Source organism: Brugia malayi (genome assembly GCF_000002995.4).
Source record: "Brugia malayi strain FR3 genome assembly, contig: Bm_v4_Chr4_scaffold_001, whole genome shotgun sequence".
Classification (NCBI taxonomy): Eukaryota; Metazoa; Nematoda; class Chromadorea; order Rhabditida; family Onchocercidae; genus Brugia; species Brugia malayi.
The window spans coordinates 2,709,117-2,726,071 of NW_025062478.1; the positions used below are offsets into that span (position 1 = coordinate 2,709,117).

The 16,955-nt window shown below is 26.2% G+C and overlaps 1 protein-coding gene across 3 annotated transcripts; it reads left to right on the plus strand.

Annotated features, from left to right (window-relative positions):
* Positions 1-5,614: 5,614 nt before the first annotated feature.
* On the plus strand, positions 5,615-10,616 carry Bm1544 (Uncharacterized protein; the record flags this gene model as incomplete). Of its 3 annotated transcripts, XM_043081411.1 has the most annotated exons (15): positions 5,615-5,792; positions 6,377-6,453; positions 6,731-6,904; positions 7,034-7,127; positions 7,333-7,397; positions 7,543-7,628; positions 7,847-7,949; positions 8,231-8,343; positions 8,444-8,549; positions 8,934-9,099; positions 9,356-9,492; positions 9,724-9,885; positions 9,983-10,074; positions 10,270-10,343; positions 10,582-10,616. In XM_043081411.1, 15 exons carry the CDS (start codon positions 5,615-5,617, stop codon positions 10,614-10,616), a joined length of 1,662 nt encoding a protein of 553 aa, XP_042937345.1. The 3 variants fall into 3 exon arrangements, with proteins under 3 accessions (XP_042937345.1, XP_042937346.1, XP_042937347.1); XM_043081412.1 differs by lacking the exon at positions 6,377-6,453 and having other exon boundaries at positions 5,766-5,792; XM_043081413.1 differs by lacking the exons at positions 5,615-5,792; positions 6,377-6,453 and having other exon boundaries at positions 6,782-6,904.
* Between the last annotated feature and the right edge of the window lie 6,339 nt (positions 10,617-16,955).

The following is a 16,955-nucleotide window of genomic DNA, read 5'->3' on the forward strand; positions in this document are numbered from 1 at the left end:
ACACATTTTAAATACATTTAATTTACAAATATTTTAACTTATTTTAATAATTTTAAATCTATTGATGTCATATTGTACATATCTAAAATATAAACTCACTTATGCAATCACAGAATACTATAACTTATCATAACCAAAGTTATACACTTACCATAATATAATCTTTAAAAAAGAAATAAACGAATAATTGTAATTATTTTCCAACTATTCTCATTTTGTTTTATGTTAAATTCACTGAAATGAAATTATTTGCTACCTAATTTGCAAAAAAAAAAAGTTCAAAAATAGAAAAAATAGAAAAGTATGGAGTAAAACAGGACAAAATATAATGAAATTTATAATGTCCATAAAGTTATACCTCTTGCATAATTGAAATCTAATTAAAGATGATACTAGTTTAGGTGATCAATCAATCTAAAGGCTTCGATATGATTCCCTTTTAAGATTCGTTTCAATTTTTGTACATCATTTCCATAAATAGTATCATCTCTTTTCAAGTATTACTTAGAATAACGACACATAATCAAATTTTGAAGTATATGATTCTGAACTTTGTCAATCTAATTTTGTTGTGTTCGTTTATTAGCAATAATTATTGCTTTTTGATCAGCAAAATAGAGTTGTGAGATAAGAAGCAAAAAAATTACTCAATAATGGAAACCTCAATCAATTGAAATGTTGAAATGTCAGTCGGTAAAGCTTTTAGAAGTTAATCAATATAGCACTTGCTCTTTCATGTATATCCGTCAAATATGAATTGAATTATCCCTAATAATTCGTTGAAAGATCTTTCAAGTTTTTCCAAAGGAAATTTTGAAAAGATGATGAAAATTATTTTTATTTTAAGACACAAAATCATTTCTCTTGCACAATTGATTCTTGAAGAATTGAGAATGCCAGCGCATTTGTCGGTAAGCTTTTCAGAGATTAGCCAACATAGCAATTATTCGTTTATACACACCTCTCCGACTGATTCCGCCAATGATTATAGCTTATCTCAAAAGCTAAGCTATGTATATGAAATTTTTACAAAACATCTGTTACAATTATTTCATTTTTTTGAACAACTTTCAACGATTGTGCATTGGAAAACCAAAATGATTTGCTTTAAAGGTAGAAAACGTTTATTCATAAATTGTAAGGTACTCTCAATTTTGACGTGAAAACGTGAAATGCTTTTATCTTAGTGATTTATTCATTGTAACAGTATTGTAAAAGAAATTGATCTCTTTTCTGCTTCACAATTCGAACTGCAAATGATAACCAAAGAATAAAACAAAGTTGATCAGTCGAAGAATCAAATCCATCCAATATTTGATTTTATTTCTTTGCCATAAGATAAAACATTAAAAGAGTATTATTTGTCTGAGGAGGGAAATGATGACGGTAGAATATTTGGGGATTCTGAAGGAAACGAAAGGACGAAAGATGTTGAAAACATTAAACTGATCCCGACCGCCCTTCAATAGCATTTCACGTACGTAAGAAGGGCGGTATAATTTTTATTATAGAATTGTTCGCTGATGGAAATGATTTCAGATTTCTTTTTTAGATATTACTGAGTTGTTTTTTTCTTTTTTCAGAATATTTTTATCACCAATCAACTTGCAATAACAGTTATATTACCTTAAGGAATGTCAAAAATCCAAGTATGAAATTAATTTGTATTGAGAATGACATGAGGTAAACGATTTGCAACTGAAAGTATGTGGTCACATTTGAAAAAAAAATATCACACAACCATAAAATATATTGTGCGAATGAGAAAATCGTTTCATTGATTCTTTTGTGAGATTTATTATCAGTTTTTAACTTTCTTTGAAGCAAATTTAAGGATAAGAAATTATCAAATATTGAATGGTATAACCTTATTAATTAGTTGATATCAGATAAAAAATTAAAATATTTGTCGATTTTTTCTAAAACAAACCATTTTCTTCTCATTGATCAATTAATTGATTTCTCATTGAAGAAATTCTTGATCAGGGATCAATTTCGGGGATTTTTCGTCACGGAATCTTTTTCAGATTTTCCCTCATGGAATTTCTTCATCATTTCCCTAAGCAGTTAGCTCTCTTTCCGTGTATAATCGTAGAACAAAGATATAAAATCAAACTTTGGATGGATCTGATTCTGTCATTGATCAACTCTACTTTGTCGCATTCTTTGTTTACCAGCTATTGTTTATTTGATCAGAGGAGTGATGGAACAATAAGAATATACGATTCCAAGAATATAAACACAAAAATGCTATATGGTAGCCAACAAAGCATTTATGATATTTCCTCAATAAATTCCTTTGATTATTTCATAGACTAACAAACATTCATGGAAATTTTCAAAATAAAACAAAACTGTGAAATGGAGCTCATTAGGTTTTTAAAATGAGTGCAAGTTCTTAGTGCTTTGTTCAAAATCTTTTACTGTGTAATGATTCTTTCTACTATTAATCTTATAATTAAGTAAATTTAATTTTAGTAAAAATTGAATAATTAAATATACTCTGACATATATTAAGTTAACGTTATGTTAATATATTTTAAAATAAAAGAACAAAAGAACTGTCAAATATGAATTGGATTATTCTTATTGATTCGTTGAATAATCTTTCAAGTTTTTCTAAAGGAAATTTTGAAAATATGATGAAAATTATTTTTATTTTAAGACACAAAATCATTTCTCTTGCACAATTGATTCATGAAGAATTGAAAATGAAAATTGCACTCAATTCAAATGCCAATGCATTTGTCGGTAAGCTTTTCAGAGATTAGCCAACATAGCAATTATTCGTTTATACACACCTCTCCGACTGATTCCGCCAATGATTATAGCTTATCTCAAAAGCTAAGCTATGTATATGAAATTTTTACAAAACATCTGTTACAATTATTTCATTTTTTTGAACAACTTTCAACGATTGTGCATTGGAAAACCAAAATGATTTGCTTTAAAGGTAGAAAACGTTTATTCATAAATTGTAAGGTACTCTCAATTTTGACGTGAAAACGTGAAATGCTTTTATCTTAGTGATTTATTCATTGTAACAGTATTGTAAAAGTAATTGATCTCTTTTCTGCTTCACAATTCGAACTGCAAATGATAACCAAAGAATAAAACAAAGTTGATCAGTCGAAGAATCAAATCCATCCAATATTTGATTTTATTTCTTTGCCATAAGATAAAACATTAAAAGAGAATTATTTGTCTGTGGAGGGAAATGATGACAGTGGACTTTTGGAGACGCTGAAGAAGAGATGTCGAGACTTATTAAACTGATCCCGATCGCCCTTCTACAGCAATTCACGTACGTAGAAAAGGCGATACAGTTTCACGCCTATCATTTTCCATCATCGTTGTAGTATCATAATTATCAGAGACTGAAACAATTCTGAGCGTTGCTGAAGAATTCTGTGTAAGTGTTTCGATAATATTTTCATGTTTTCCTATACGGTTAAACAGAACAGAGTTCCATCTAACGCTAAAACCTATCAGTACGATACGAATCTATGGTGATCTATAAGCATAGGTCATAGTGATTTTAGTATGTTCTCCGATGTGTGGAAGAAAAATACTTAGCTATGAATAAACTGACATTATATTCTCTGTTGGAATTTGGAAAAATAAACTCAATTTCAATATTTTAGAATTTTTAAAAATAAACTTAGCAATTCGAATATAAAATATATAAATATAAAATACATTCTATGTCCATTGTACTCGTTGATGAACTATACATTTTCGATACGAATATTAGTTTTATTGTAAGTAACGCTATGATAAATATATATTATTAGTAGGAGCAATGGCATCATATGAAAGAGCATTATTATTAATAAACAAATAATTTTATCTCATTTTTGTAACTTTTTCGAAATTTGTTTTTAACACTTTTTTCAGATTTTTTCTCGTACTTTTTTAAATGCAATCCTCTGATGTTTACTGTTGATCATATAGAAATAGAAATGAAATTGAACAGAATGGATTACATTTTGAATTGTAAACAAATAAATACTGAACTGAGTTTCATGTGTACATTGAGAAGTTAATCTCATAATTAATAATTAATAATAACGGTAATAATAATAATAATAATTCTAGATGCAAGCATGCATCCTACCAATGTGATTTCTATATAAATTGATTCAATTGATTAGTGGAGATTATACTTCAATTCGATTCAATTGATCAGTACAGATTATCAGTAAATGTTAAAGTCGAAATTGATGGTTTTATTACCTGAAAAATTACTTATCATAATTATTTTTCCTATAATCAAGACTGTTAAAATTGTTTGAAAGCATTTCTTAGTCGTTGTCATTTGACTGCAAAATTTAATTGGTAAGGAAAGAAAAAAAAAAAAAAAAAACTGAAAGAATCAGTTCAAATAATTCGCATAAACTTATGACTACTTTTTAACAGATAAAACATTTTAGTAATCTATAATAGCTATGCAATAAATTTAGAATAGGAAATTATGATTTCAACAAGAAAAAGAAGAAAGATAAAAATATTACGTATTACTTAGTTTGCATAAAATATCAGATCAGCAGAATAATCTTAAAGAAACATTAACAATAACAAAGATAATGTAAACTGTCCTATTGTTTTCAATAATTTTCTCCTTACTATTTTGCTTCAATAATAAATTTCAATTCAATCATCCATAATACATTAAATAATGAGTAAATACTTATCCATCGAATTTAAATGTGTAAAAAAAAAAAAAAAAGGAAAAGAAACCTTTTCAGGATTGTTCATATATTGTAAGAATATCAATGATATTTTCATTCATAAAATCACATTTCTTTCATTTGATAGAAGAGAAAAGAAAAAAATTGTTATAAATTGTTGGGCTGAAATGGTTTATAGTTTAAAAAATTTATCAATTTAAGAATATTTTTTATGAAAATTTACAAAAGAAAAAATACTTTTCCACTTTTAAATTGCAGAAGAAAGCAAGGAAAGAGTAAAAAAGACAAAAAATAAGAAAAGAGGAAGAGAGGGAGAGGAAAAGAAGGAAAATGAAAGTGTGACAGTGAGAAAAATAGCACAAAGAAGAAATATTCAGATAACTTTTCCACTGGTGGGATGGCAATTTTCACAATGACCTTTGGTCAAATAACGAAGTAAATGAAAATTAAAATTTAAATTCAATTTGTGTTTGTTTTGATATTGGGGTTCGACCTTTAACCTTTTGTCAGTCCTTATAGTACGGATGGAATAAGTTGTTCGTCATTGTTATTATTGATAGAAAGGAGCAATTTTTGCTTTTTTAATTAATTTGAATATATGCTTAGTTCACATATGATGTAATTATTTGATAAAGTTTACATATGAGGTAATTATTGATATATTTCTGTGAAACATGGCGAAGATAAGGAAAGATATTGTCAGAGTAAAATAATAGAATCAGTGCTGTGTAATTAAGCGGTCTTTGCTTATATTGTTCAATGTTTTCTTTGTAATCAACTGATTTGATCAAGTTTTACTGGTGCTAGTTATTTAATCCAAATTATTCGTAAACTGTTTTATTACTAAAACGATAGAGAAATTTTCACTATTGTTTTCACTAATTAAAATTTGTTAAAAGTTTCAGTTACCTTTTCTGTAAAACATGGAGAATGATTCTAACCAAAATGTGGCTCATCCGCTAGATAGTCCAACTCATTCACAGAATATCGCAAATGTAAAAACACAGAATAGAAATTCCACTCTTCAATGCAGCGCTGAAAGAGAATCACGAAAAAGTGACGAAGATTGCATATATGATGATGTGGATAATATATTTTTCGGTTAATTTCATTCATTTAATTAATTGATTAATTTCTTATTTATGTCATTTTTCTTTCTTTTCCTGTTTTTTTTTCTCCCCTATTACTTTATTCTTTTACTTCCTTATATATGGTAAGCTACTTTTCAGAATTATTTGATTTTAACATTAATATCTTAAATTTAAAGTCCTATGATTATGTGATGCGTGTGAGATGTTTTTCGTAACAATTTTCTTTTATGTCGTTAATTTCATGTTGGAAAAAAGATCAAACAAATGAGTTATAAAAAAATGAGTTATTAAAAGAAAAATATTCCGGAAAATATCGCACACGAGAATTTGTTTATATTCTCATATTTGAAAGTCAAGGAATTATAGTAAACATTTCAGCTGAAATTTTAGTGGACTAGTTATGGACAAAACTTTGACTAGATTAAATTTTATACTCTTTTATTCTTTATGGACTTTCAAGTAAAAGCAAATGAAATTTACTTTTATTTGAAGCTTTGTAATTAAATGGACTGATTACATGTTCGAGTCTCTAGAATTTCTATAAATATTTCTAACAAAATCTTAGTTTGAACAAATTGAAAGTAATCGTTACAGAGAATGTCGCAGAATATACGAATGATCCATTGAAACTAATTAAAAAACTAAAGGAAAAATACAGGAATGAATTTAAGGTAAATATTGGAGGATATGTGGCTGAAAATGCTATTGTCGTCTGTCATTGATTAACTGTTCTTACTCGTAGTTATAGAATTACATGCAATAATGCAAAATATATAATAATGTCGGGTGTTAAATACAAGTCGTTGAAGACTAATTATCTGGATTTAAAGTTTATTCTATGAACACTGGGTCAGTTATTGATTGAAGTTGAGTGCAACTGATGTGAAATGGAATGTACGATAAGAAGACTGCTGGATTTTCCTAATTTTATTTTTTAACTTTCTTCAGGATTGGAAATGTCTCCATACGAGTCATGCGGAGCATGGTGATTTGGTTCGGATGCGTGGGATGATTCTTAATGGGGTGCAAACATTATTCGCATTGAATTCAGTAATTACGGAAGAAGAAGATGGTAGTACTCGAACAGTTTGTGGAATTTTAAGAAGTCACATCAACTGCTCAGTTAGATTGATTTGTTGATTTTCGTGAATTGTTATTTTTTATTTTCCAGTCGTGATACTGATTTGTAATTTAGATTTTGTTTCATTCGTTGCTTTCCTTGTTTTCAAAGTGAAGTGCTTTGGTTTTTAGAATATCAAAGAAACGAAAGGTATGACTCGTCGAAACGCTTACATTTTGGTACCAGAAAGAGGAGTGACAGATTGGTACTTAGACACTTTCAACGGTTAATATTGAGCCATTTGTGATACAACGAATTAGTCTAATTCTTCTTAGTCTAAGAGATTTATATAGTCAAAGGGTATTTATTAGTTCATTGCAACGATCTGTTTAGGCTTTTTATTTCATAATTTTTCTCAAACATCTGTAGCGCTAACGAGTAAAAAATAATTCCAAAATAATACATTATTCTTGTAATACAAACTTTTTAGGCAAAAACAATCAAACATCCTGTGAAGCATTTCTCAAAAATAATGAATCGCGAACTTATGCTCTGGTAATTCATTTCACATTATTTAAAAGTCATTTAATTAGAAATTTTATTCAATGGGTTTCTTGAATGACAAATGTATATGGTTTTTTATACTAGTGAATGGTTATGCGTAAGATACCTAAAATCCCTGTAGAAATCATCTTTTCAGTTCTATGACGAGGAAAGTGAAGATTTCAAACCAAATGTTGTGTTTGATTTGTATGGCATTTTGGACTTAACTGAAATAACAAATGAGTAAGTGATTGTTCGAATTTACAGTTTTTTGGACAAATTATGAAAATGTAAATGATAGAAGTGTATGTAATTATTAATTTATCATTGCTAATTTCAATTTATAAATGATTGAATTATCCTAAGATATTATTGCTATTTATCTCTTCGTTGTTTCTTCTCTATTTCCATTTTTTATTGTGTTTTTAATGTGGTGATAAATGTTCTAAAACTTTTTTTAGAGATGATGACGATACAAAAAGTTCAGTAAGCATGATGTCATTACATGTTATTCATTACAAACCAGTTGAATATCACGATATTGTTTCATTAGCTCATCCGGAGGTATCGATTTTTTTAAACTTCACACTCTAAACTGCAGTATAAACTCAAGAAAGTTGGATGCTATTGTTTGACTGACATACGGTTTTGTTTAGATTTTTGTTAACATTAAACTGCAAAGAATTGAAATATTGTCTCCAGTTGTTTCTTTAAGGAAATATTGTAAAGAGAGTTATTCACAGTACTTTTTACTTCGTTTCAAATACTGATTTCTTGATTTTTTTAGTAGAAATCCATACAGACACTTCAGCACTATCATATTGTTACCGTAAAAATTTTTTTAGGTACTAAAGTATAAAAATATGCAAGGATTTGAATCACTGATTTATGCTTTCGAACAACTTTTCGGAAGTAAAGTTATTGCGCAATCTCTAGTATGTCACTTGTTCATTTCACGGTAAGTTACTTTCTTCTAGTCTTTTTTCTTTTTTGACTGGTCGGAGGAGTTACTGAAGTAGTTACTGGTGAAGCTAGAACTTATTTTAACTTGATTTCAGGTACTCTCAACCATCTGGATCGATGGAATATACCTTTCCATATACGATGAAAAGGGTATTTAACAGCAAATTGTTAATTGAAATGATCAAGCTTTTTATGCCAAAAGTATGTTCAACTTTTTTCTTTTTTGGTTACCTATAGAACTACTTTTAGAAACAGCAGGTACTTTATGTATTTTTTTCAGTTGTTAGTTTTGGGTGTATTAAGTACTCAGTGTTTAACATAAATGCATCTTGGAAGAGTCATTTCATTACAATGTGAAGTGACGAAATATAAAAATACTTAAATATGAGTCATATTATTCTTTATTAAACAATAGCTGAAGTGCTAATTGATTTAAAAGCATTGTTTTATAAAAGTGAAAAATCTGAGACGATATCGGAAATTTTTTGTCTTTCTTTCTGTAGCGATTAGCAACTATCATTTTCAACTTCATGAATTTGAAGTCGACTGGAAAATCTTCCAGAAAAACCGAGGGACCAATTACAGGTTCATGTCATCGAGGTGATGGAGAAAACAATGGAAAAATCGTGGGCATCGTACGAGAGACCTCAGAGTGGTTTTGAACAAGGTTTGCTACAAGTATCCGACAATACTTTAATCATTATCGACGAAACCAACTTATCAGCAGGAAACTTCTTATTCACTAAAAAAGGTCTTTTTTTTAATCAAACTGAATACTTCTTAAAAAACGGAGATATGCGTTGTCAGTTTTTTTTTTTCTGAAAACGAGTACATGCATATTAAATGTGAGCTGGTTGGTTGATATTATTGCTCTGAAGAATGAATGTGAAAAAAAATTTTTTTGTGGTTCACCTTTAGCATTCTGAACTTTTAAATCTTTAATAATTCAGTTCTGATATAGCGAATTACATTGTGTAGGTTGCAACTCTCTTACCAGATATTTGTAGGACGTGAAAATTGTCATTTGATCAAAAAGTTCTTGTCTACTCGAAAAATACCATTCATTTATCCATATCAAACAGTTGAAATAGAATCCAACGCAAACGTAATTGTTTTGAGCGGCGAAAAATGTTTCCTTGGCCAGGTATTTTCCTTTTTTCATCTCGTTGTACTTATTGAATTTGTATACAAATATAAATAAAAAAATGATTGATAGTAAATGACTAGATATATGTACGATATGATGATTGATATCAGAAAGACAATCACACTACTGAAATTATTGTTGTTCAATTACCGACGGATCAAAGTTTTGAATGTTTTTTGCTTTGTTTTTTTCAAGCATTAAATTCTAATACTTTGTTGAATATCTTAGGAAGAATTTGCAATGATTATGCCTAAATCTTATCTAAAAGATGTGGATTTCGTGCGAAAATTTGCTGCAACACATGAAAATGAACTTCATATTTGTCGCCATGCACTTTTGTCTTGTTCCAAAAACTTTTGCGACGTCAGTATTTGTAAAATTGTAGAAGAAGTAAGTACTTCAAATTTGTTAAAGGATTTTTTTGAAGAGGTATTTCAAAAAATTTAGATAAAATAGGAAGTATCCTGTGATGTATTTGAAATTTCAGATGGCAGTTGAAAGTTTTTTAAGTATGCAACGCATGTGTAGAAACGCGGATGATAACTCAGCCAGATTACACCGACAGCTAATACTCTCCAAGTAGTTTTCTAGCATACGTGTTTTTTAAGCTTTATTTATTTGTTATCAGTAATTTTTTTACTTTAATTTTTGTTGACTGATCGGGTGAAATATTTTTATTGTTAACTAAATTTGCATCAAGTTTTTAAGAAAAAGTAAGTTATCAGTACTTGATGGCATATGATTTGCAGCTATGGTTATTTTACTTTATTCCAGGTTGTTAACATCACTAAACGGTGAGAAAATCGTTGCTGAGGATTATTGGGCGAAAGCTGTAGAGCTTGAAAATGGTATATTTTGTGAAACAATTTTTATTGAAATTAAGTTTTTGAAAATTTTGATATAGTTTTATATAAAACCGCACTCTTAAAATATGCATAACTGCCACTGCCACTTTTGCAGAATGAATACTTTGATGGTTGAGAAAATTGATTCAATGTCCTTTACTGATGGCTTGAAGGTGGATTATAACCATAAATAAGTGTTATTATTACATTTATTCATTATTTCAAATTTTATTTATTTCAGAATTACGAATTACTAATGGAAGTCCGTTTCGCTGATAGCTGACCAGTATATTTTGTTATCGCGGTTGCCAGTTTTGAGTTTTTCACTCTGTTCTTATATGAGATTGATGTTAACACTTGTATTTTTCGCTGATAGCTGACCAGTATATTTTGTTATCGCGGTTGCCAGTTTTGAGTTTTTCACTCTGTTCTTATATGAGATTGATGTTAACACTTGTATTACTGTTATGCTTAGATAAAAAAAAAAAAGATCATCATTTGTCGCAGCCTATATCACTTGTTATCATTTTTCAATGAAACTAAATTAGCTCAAAAAACCAATTTCACAAATAAATCGATCACTTTATATGCAGTTCATCCTCATTCAAAATTTCATTGTTTCACCATCCTTCTTTATTACATTTAAAAAGAGGCAAGTATTGGAAATAAAAACATGGTAATCATTCGAAAGTAATATAATCATTGAATTTTTATCGTTATTCTTGTAAAATCTTGCAGTGACTAACATTTTGTGGAATATCTAATAGAAATTGCAAAAACAAATTTAAGTCGTCTCGTTCTTTACTGCTTCCGAAACTGTTATACATGTATACTTTATTCTATTCTATAGGGTACGTGTGACGTGTAGAGTGACGTACAGCTTAACTTAACATTAGATTGGATAAAGAAGAAAACTCACATATGCAATGGGATTAAAGCATAAATTTACAAGGATTTTAATCCTAATTATGCAAAGATTTATCCATTAAGTTATGCCATATTTTCGTAGTTTCCGCATCTAAAAAATTCAAACAAACTGTTACAGCAAATGATGCCATTCTTCAGAATTGCATATATCGATAGGTTGACAAAGATTCATTCATAAAGATTTATGTGACAAAATAAATTTTTCTGTCCACAAATATTTATTTTTCACACAGTTAACCCACTAACTCTTCAGTAGTCTGTTGTTCAGTTTAGGCTAATTTATTATTACTAAATCTCCTTTCCCACTTTATGTCAATTCTCTCAATTCTACTAATTAATTGACTGATTGAACAAAGTTGATCAATCAATAAATCAATCAATGATGATGCATCGATGTGTGACAAAATATTGAAAGTGCTGCAAATGCTTCGAAGAAATGATAATTATTATTAGTGCATTGATTCTGAATGATATCTTCAATTGTTCAACTTTTATAGAAGTGATAGCATAATTTAATAAATTATTTAAATAATATCTCTGTTTACCTTTCTAATATTTAATAGATTTATAATATTTGATACAATAAAATTTATTTGTGATAATATATGAACAAAAATTCACATTTAAATTTCTTTTAATCTAAATAAAAATAATTTGCAATGTAATTTGAGCAGAAAAAATATTGCTTAAAATACTTAAATTATTTCAAAAGTAAGTTTACAATTTTATAGCGCTTTGTTAAATAGCGAATTATTTACTAATATTCAGCAATTACAATTGATTCATCATTACAAATATCAAAAAAAAAAGAAAAAAAATTTCGATAACCTTTTAGGCTTTAAATTAGTCACAAATTTTTAAAATTACTAACAAATATTAAAAGTTATTCATGAAATAATGCATTTACAAATTTGATTTCCAAAGAAAAAAAAAAGAAAAATTGAGTTATTCGAATTATTTCATTTCAGTTCTTTATTGACAAATAATAATATACTTTGATGATTAATTGTTTGCCACAAATTTCAACTAATTTGTTATTAATTTATAATTGTTAATATTAATATTATTTTATTTACATCATTGATTCTCATTAATTCTTTAATTAAATGAATTAAATTATTATTGAAAAGAATAGATAAAAATTATAACAATTTTAATTTATTGTTTAAATTTTCAATTATTCAATTTTATTACTATCATTGATAATTTATGATAATTATTAACATTTGAAGGAGAATTGGGATAAATGATAATTATTAATATAGCTAAAAAGTGTGGGAATAATACAAAAGTATTGAAAAATGATTTGCTTTTAATTTCAGATATGAGAAATGTTTGAGTTTTAAATTAGTTAAATTATTTTTAATATTACTATTTGATAAATTATTTGGAAAAAATAAATATTTGCTTAAAATTAAAAGTATATTTTTCCTTAAAATATTTTGCATATTAATTCATAATTGTACGCTATTTTAATAGAGTAAAATAATGTTGTAAAAAGTATTGTAAAATCTATGAATTTTCTTTTTAGAAGCTAATAAAAATAAATAAAATGTGGAAAAATGATTTTTCAAACAAAATGAAATTTTATATTTTATATTTAAATTCATTTATTTGTTTATTAATTAATCACTGATAGTTTTAATAATTTTGTTTTTTTTTTTTTTTTAAATTAAACTCATATATTAATTAAATCAATCAATTTTTTCATTTTTTAATTGTTCATTCGATTTCGTTTTTTTTTTATCTTTAAAAAAATGTTTTTTTATTTTTTTAATTTTTCTTTTTCGTTACGTAGAAATAAGAAAAAGAGGAAAAAGGAAAAGGAAAAGGAAGTAAAATTGCAATCTTTTAAATAATTGGATGAAATATATTTTCCGATAAACAAATGATATAAAATTATTTGTAATAAGCGCAAGCATCAACAAACATTTTATTTTTATTAAAATTAAATGAAAAAAATTTTTTTTTCTTTTTCGATTTTTAATTTAAAATTTATAAAAAAATTTTTCAATCATTATAACTTTCATTTTGTTGTCTTGCAAAATTTATAAATTGTCATTTTATTAAAAAAAAAATAATTCAATCAGATTTATCATATTTCAGATGCAAATGTCTTTTATGGAATAAATTGTTTGTTTTAAAATATTTAAAAGTTTTTTTTTCTTTTTTAAATCAATTTTTGGAGCAAAAAAAAAAGAGAAATGAAGAAGAATTCCTTAAATTAAATATTTTTATCTATTTCAGGCATTGTAATAAAAATAATTGTTATAAATTGAAGAAAATTTGAGAGAGAAGAAAAAATTACCAATTATTTATTTGTTTTCTTCAACAATCGTTAAAAAAAACTAATTATAAAAACAACTGTTACCAATAAAATTAGTAAAATTAGTGATTTTAAAATTTTATATGAGTCAATTATAAATTTTAACAAAAAAAAAAAAATAACAAGGTTATTTATAAAAAAGTTTTATTAATAAAATGGAAAGAAAAAAGTTAAACATTAATAAAAATGATTGATGGATTTGAAATAAGTAATCAAAGTCAATTACTATCAAATAATTATTTTGCATTGATTACTTTCTTCCTATTTCGTTTTTCTTTTTATCTTTTTCTTTTCTGTAGTAAAAATTTTAAAAAATTTTTTATTCATCATATCACAATTGTTTTATCATATCATAGCTGTCTTATCATATCATAAATGTTTCATCCTGGTTTAATTGAAATATGAAATTACGATAAAGCAATCAATATGTTTTTAAAGTATTGCAAGAAAATAAGTGTTGTGTTGAAGAAAAGGACAGATTGGATCAATTAAATTTTTGAGTGAATGATATTAATTAATCATAAATATAGATATGAACAAATAAGTAAATAAATAAATAAATAAGTAAATAAATGAATGGGCAAATAAATGAATAAGTAAATAAATAATTGAGTAAATAAATAAATGAGTAAATAAATTAATAACTAAGTAAATAAATAAAAAAATAAAATTAAAAGACATGTCTAAAAAATGAATGATATGTAATAGATGAATTTCTCAATGAGTTTTTCATATCACAATTATTTCAAATTGTTTTTCTGCATTTATGAAAATCTATTTTTAAGTTGTTGGATTATAAAATTTTGTTATCCTTTACTATCACTCCCTAATTAGATTTCAAAATTTCAACTTCCCTTTTCATCAACTTTTCCTTCTCTTTTTTTGATCTAATAAAGGATATAATAAATTGACTGATATGATAAATTTCATGCCACAATTGTATATCAATTGATAAAAGTGATTAGAGATTATATATCTTCAAAATGTTTAATTAATTAAACTATCATTAAAAATTACAAGAAAATTGGATTGATTGAAAAGAAAAAAGTAAGTCAATCTGATGCAATTTGAATTTTTTTTTTTTTTGGGAACAAACAGTTTAAATTGAAAATTTTAGTAGGAAAATTATTTTTAATAACAGGATAAAAGATGGCGAAGTGATAAAAATCATCCAAAAATCTCATTACGACCAATAATTTAAACATCTAACCTTTAACCCTAATGTCACCCTAATATCATATCACAAAATGCACTTTTCCCGAATTGCTCCATTTTCATTTCCTAATACTTTGTTGAATATTTTGTTGAGAAAAAAAAGCGAAGGATTCGAAGAAAACAAATATAATTTAAAAGTTCGATTTAACTGATATATTAAATGAATTTAAATGACCGAACAATTTAAATTTAAATGATAATATGTTAACAAATTTATTTTCTTTTTTTTTAACTTTCATTTTTTCGTCTATTACATTCTTTTCATCAATTCTTATAATTCTTTTTTTTTAGGGAAGAAAAAAAAGAGTTGAAGATGAAATATGTTGCCTTCTTCAATATTTATTTAATCAGAAATTATATAATCAATAAAGCTTTCCTTTTTTTTCTCCCTCTCTCTCTCCCTCTCTCTTCCTCTCTTTCCCTCTCTCTCTCCCTCTTTCTTTCCTTTCTATCCAATCTATTTCACTCACACATTAATCAGAAGAAAATAAAGAAAGCTTCAAATTTATTCTACCATAAATGCATGCTCATTCCTTATTTTCTTTTTTAAATTCTTTTTTTAAATAATTTTTTTTATTAATTCAATGGCGTAGATATGTTGTTCTTATTGTTGTTGCTATTGTTGTTGTTATTGTTGTTGTTATTGTCGTTGCTGATGTTGTTGCTATTGTTGTTGTTATTGTTGTTGTTGATGCTATCATTGCTGTTTCTATTGTTGTTGTTCTTGTTTTTTAACTTGCATTATTTGTACATTTCTTATTATTAGCTATCAAACATATAAAAATGTTTAATAGCTAATAATGCAATAACAATAATGATCTATTGCTGTTATCGTTGTTATTGTTTGACCTTCATTATTCCAACATTTCTCGTTAGTCCATGTTTTCATTTTAATTCAGAGATTGACAATCAATTTATTATTATTATTATTACTAATTATTACTGCAGTTGTTGTATAGTAGTAGTTGTTGTTGTTGTTTTGTTGTTTGACCTGAATTGCTTGAACATTTCTTATTTGGTGACGTATTACTTAATTCTAAAATCTTTTTTCTATTGTTGTAGAAAGTACTGCTAAAAGTATGAAAACTTTTTCAATCCGAAATGCACCAAAATAGTATTTAGCTATTTATATTCTTATCTTATCTGTTAGCATATTTAAATTTCACAAATGTTTGATAACAAATCGATGGTTACTAGAAATTTAATTCGTTAAATTGGATGTTGATTAAATTTTGAATGTTTAGGAAATTTGAAAAACAACGAAGAGATGCCGGAAATTCAAATTTGCTGAATTGTTTTTGTTGTTAGCTTAGCTTGTAGAATTTAGAAAATTAAGGAAAAAAAAAGGCCAACGTATATAAAAAATTTAATTTCTTAAATTGTTTACAAAGGCTTAAAATATTCTCTCTTATTAGTTTTATTTGCAAAATACAAATAGGAGATTTGATAACAAATGTTAATTCTTTTTATGTTAACATTTTCTGAGAAGCATTTTTGAGAGAACAATTAAAGAAAGGAAATGAAAAAAAAAAAAGAAGAAATTGAGAGGATGGCAAAGGATCGATTATAGTAAATGTTTTAATGATAATAATGTTTCTGCTGAAGTTTTCCTATTTCTATCATTTAAATTGTTTTATTCGACGATCATTTTTAATTTCTTCTTCAAAAAATGTTGAGAATTTTGCTTTATTTTTCAATAAAAAAAAAAAAAAAAAAACTTTTTATTTTGTTAAAATTTTGCATTTCTTTTTTGTTGGATCTATGTTATGCTCTGTAATCATGATAATTTACAAAGATGTGCAAGATTTGTCCATCATAAATCCGCCATAATCATGATAATGTATAGAAAAGATGTATAAGATTTGTCTTGACCATAATTTTGCTATAATCATGATAATTTATAAAGGAGATGTATAAGATTTCTTGATCATAATTTCACAGTAATCATGATAATGTGTAAAAAAATGTGTATAATTTCTTGATCATGATTTTGCTATAATCATGATAATAATGTATAGAAAAATGTGTATAATTTCTTGTTCGTGATTTTGCTATAATCATGATAATGTATAGAAAAGATGTATAAGATTTGTCTTGACCATAATTTTGCTATAATCATGATAATTTATAAAGGAGATGTATAAGAT